Here is a 3,284-nt window from a genome sequence, read left to right as displayed (position 1 = left end):
CTGGGATGGAGGTGACAGCCATGCCCTGGCATGGAGGGGTGGGTGGCATCTGCCTTTTGCTCAGAGGATGGAGCAGAAAGGTCAGGACAACAGGTGGCCCATCCTGGGCATGGGGCATTCCCACTCCCCTGCCCGGTGCCCTCTCCATCCACCAGCCTGTCCACCCCACCAGAGATGTTCCCACCATTCATCCCCAACCCACGGAGACCTCATCTTCCAGAAAGTAAAAAGGAAAATAAAAGCAGCCCTGACACAGAAAACCTTTGCTCCAAAGGTTTTGCTTTGCTCCTCCATCCGATCCATGGCAGATCATTCCTGCCAAAGCCATTTAAGGCAGAGCCACCTGCAGGTGGCCAGTGATGGTCACCTCCAGCCAGGGGTAGGGACAAACTGCTGGACAAGGCGGACTTCTCCAGCAGAATCCTACAGCAAGAGGAGTGGGAACTGCAGGCACGAGCATCTTCTGTCAGGCAGTGTTAAGGAAAACCAGAAGATGCTCGCGGGTCCCTGACACAGCCCAGGAGCAAATCCCACCCAGAGGAGGCCCCATGGAGCTGGTGCTTTGCCTTGGCTCACCCTGAGGAAGCGGATGAAGGCGTCGAACTGCTCTTCCAAAGGGGCTCCCTCGGCAGGCAGGGGCAGCCGGTGGTACCTGCCAGGGTGGGGACAGCCCTCATCAGGATGGGACACGCGGCTTGAGGGGTGCCAAGAGCCCCAAGCATGCACGAGGAGGAGGAGGAGGAGGGAGGAAGGACCTGTAGGAGGGCTGCAGGAAGACGGGCCTGCGGTAGACCTCGTCGGTGACGTGGATGTCCTCGTCRCCCTGCACGCGCACGGCGTGGGGCTCGTCGCGCAGCCGCTCGATGTCGTTGTACACGTAGGAGGTGCCCTCGCTCAGCTGCGCGAAGTCACGGATCTGCGGGAAAACCCCGTCACCATCCCCCTGCTCACGCCTGGCACCCCAGAAYGTGCTCCCCTCCCATCCCAGCTCACCTCCTTGCGGATGGCCAGCTCCAGCCCCTCCGCCCGTGCCCCCCGCTGCAGGTTCTCATGGAGGTTCTCCTTGCTCCGGGGCGTGTAGGACACAAAGTCCTCCTCCAGCCGCAGGAACACCACGGGCTCCTCACGGACACAGAAGAAGACGCATTCCTGCAGAGAACAGAGGAGAGGCTGCCTAAAAGCTCTGCTGCCTTTTTTCCACCCCGACTGCCACCCTCCCACCCACCTTGTGGCCTTCTCTCTGCAGCTTCTGCAGCACCAGCTTGAAGCCRTTGAGGCTGGGCTGCCCCATCCCGAACACGGCGTAACCTCCTTTGGCCTGMCGGAAGTTGGGAGCGCCGCAGCTGCCCGTAGTGTTCAAAACATCCAATTTTCCGTACACATCCCTGACCATGAAGTATTTCCCCTGCGAAATATCAGAGGAGACGAGGCAGGAAATCAGTGGATTCAAGCAAACTGGGATTTTGCTGAGAATAAAAATGGCTTTTTATAGGTGATCTTCAAAAATGAGCCCTCCCCAAACAAAAAACCCTGAGGTCCCCAAARCCTGAAGGGGTCAGGTGACGGAATTGGTGGCAGAGATGCTCACCTGAACCAGGTAGTGCTCCAGCGTGGCCTCAGAAATGCGTCCCACCGTGTAGTTGGCCTTCAGCAGGTCATCGTGGATCTGGAACTCCTCCCTGCAGTTGTACCTGCAAGAGCCACATGCAGGTGGGTAAAGGGATAAAAAAACCAATGGGATGGGTCAAGATCAAGGGAAAAAAAACAGTATTTAGGGAAGAGAGCTGAGAAAAACAGGATTTTTTCTATTTYGGCAAGCAGCTGCCGAGGACTTACGTGATGACCACGGGCGCCACTTTGTTGGTGATGATGGACTTGGCCTTGCTGTTGTGGAGCCCCAGGGTCTGGAAGGAGTGGATGCTGAGCGAGTGCTGGTCCTCCATGCTGCCGTCTCCCGGCGCCCGGCTCTCCAGGGGCGATGCCGACACCGCCTGCTGCGCCGCGCTGGCCGTCGTACCCATCACCCGTGGGCAGCTGCGCCGGGACAGGCAGGCAGCAGAGAGGGAAGGAAAAAAAAAAATTAAAAAATAAGGAGGGAAGGGAAACGAAAAAACGGAGGAGGAATTTATTTTTCAGCCGCTGGTGATTTAGGACGGGAAAATCCCGGGYAGGCACGGGGCAACCCCCTGCCGACAGCCGGCCGGGGAAGGAACGCTAAGCCAGCCCTTTCCCTCCCGCTCCCACAAAAGGCTTTCTTCCTGCCTGCCTGCCATGCAGCTCGCTCCGTCAGGGAGGTGAAACTAGGGCTGAGGAGGGAGGCGGGGGGAACCGGGCAAAAYGCTGGATCCGCTCCCTAAAATCTGSCGAGTCAGCACGTGGCACCGAGCAGGGACTGGGCAGCGCAGCCCGAGCCTCATCCCGGCTTTCCCAGCACCCACAAACCGCCCCAGGCTCCCTCCCCGCACGGAAAACCCTCAGAGAACRCGCATCGCTGGTCATGCAGGGTGTAGGAGCACGCCTGGAAGCTGCTTTTAAAGATGGGTTATCCCCATCCCAGGGGAGCACCCGGGGCAGGTGGGGACCCCAAAAGCAGCCCGCGCTGTGTCCCCGCACACGGAATGCAAAGGGCCRGCCCTGGCGGCGGCCAGGAGCATCCCGCCACACTCGAGCGCTCCGGGACAATGAGCCGACTGTCTGCGCCAGCCGGGGCCGGATCCTGGCTTCCCAGCGAAGCCAGAGATGCCAAAGGGGCAGCCTGGGAAAAGACAAAAGCTCTGCCCTCTCCTAACGAGACGGTGCCCGGTAAAATCCGCTTTGTGCTGCATGGGAATAACCCCGGCGGCAGTACCTGCTCAGCGCCGGGAACCCAGCCCTAAAAATCCTACAGCTGCTCCTCTCCGCCTTACAGGAGTATCAATCCCTTACTGCAATCGTAGGGAATGCGATGCCCCCAGCAGCTGCGAATGCTTCGAGTTGGGGCGGGTGGAGGGGGGAAAAGCCTGCGGAAAATGTGCTATTTCCAGGCGGCCGTACCCAGGCACACATTCTCCCCTCCTCCCCATCTTCCTTCGCCGCTCCGCGGAAAACTTGTTGCTCTACTGTGAATTTTCTGCACCATTAGGCAGCCTGGTTTCTTTTACACGTAAGAGCAGGGAGCGGGGAAAAAAAAAAACTAAAAGCAGCTGTTTCGGGCCAGTGCTGAAACGCTGCACTGAGGAGGACGTTTCTTCAAGTCCTCTTGAGCGTTTCTTTCACGTAAACGCCGCAAGGGCAAAAATAAAGGG

The 3,284-nt window shown here is 58.8% G+C and overlaps 1 protein-coding gene across 1 annotated transcript in view; it reads right to left on the bottom strand.

Annotated features, from left to right (window-relative positions):
* Positions 1-2,039, bottom strand: part of PALD1 (phosphatase domain containing paladin 1) — a 24,862-nt gene extending 22,823 nt beyond the window's left edge. The window contains exons 1-6 of the mRNA XM_057381089.1: positions 1,837-2,039; positions 1,589-1,691; positions 1,226-1,405; positions 994-1,149; positions 756-916; positions 577-652 (exon numbers count right to left, since the gene is read on the bottom strand). Of these exons, the coding sequence (XP_057237072.1) occupies positions 577-652; positions 756-916; positions 994-1,149; positions 1,226-1,405; positions 1,589-1,691; positions 1,837-2,021 (861 nt within the window). The 5' untranslated portion in view covers positions 2,022-2,039. The remainder of the gene's footprint in view (positions 1-576; positions 653-755; positions 917-993; positions 1,150-1,225; positions 1,406-1,588; positions 1,692-1,836) is intronic.
* Positions 2,040-3,284: the final 1,245 nt, after the last annotated feature.

Source organism: Malurus melanocephalus, unplaced genomic scaffold, assembly GCF_030028575.1.
Source record: "Malurus melanocephalus ecotype Western Australia unplaced genomic scaffold, MMel_1.1 scaffold_491, whole genome shotgun sequence".
Lineage (NCBI taxonomy): Eukaryota > Metazoa > Chordata > Aves > Passeriformes > Maluridae > Malurus > Malurus melanocephalus.
This window is presented reverse-complemented; position numbering and strand designations above follow the sequence as displayed.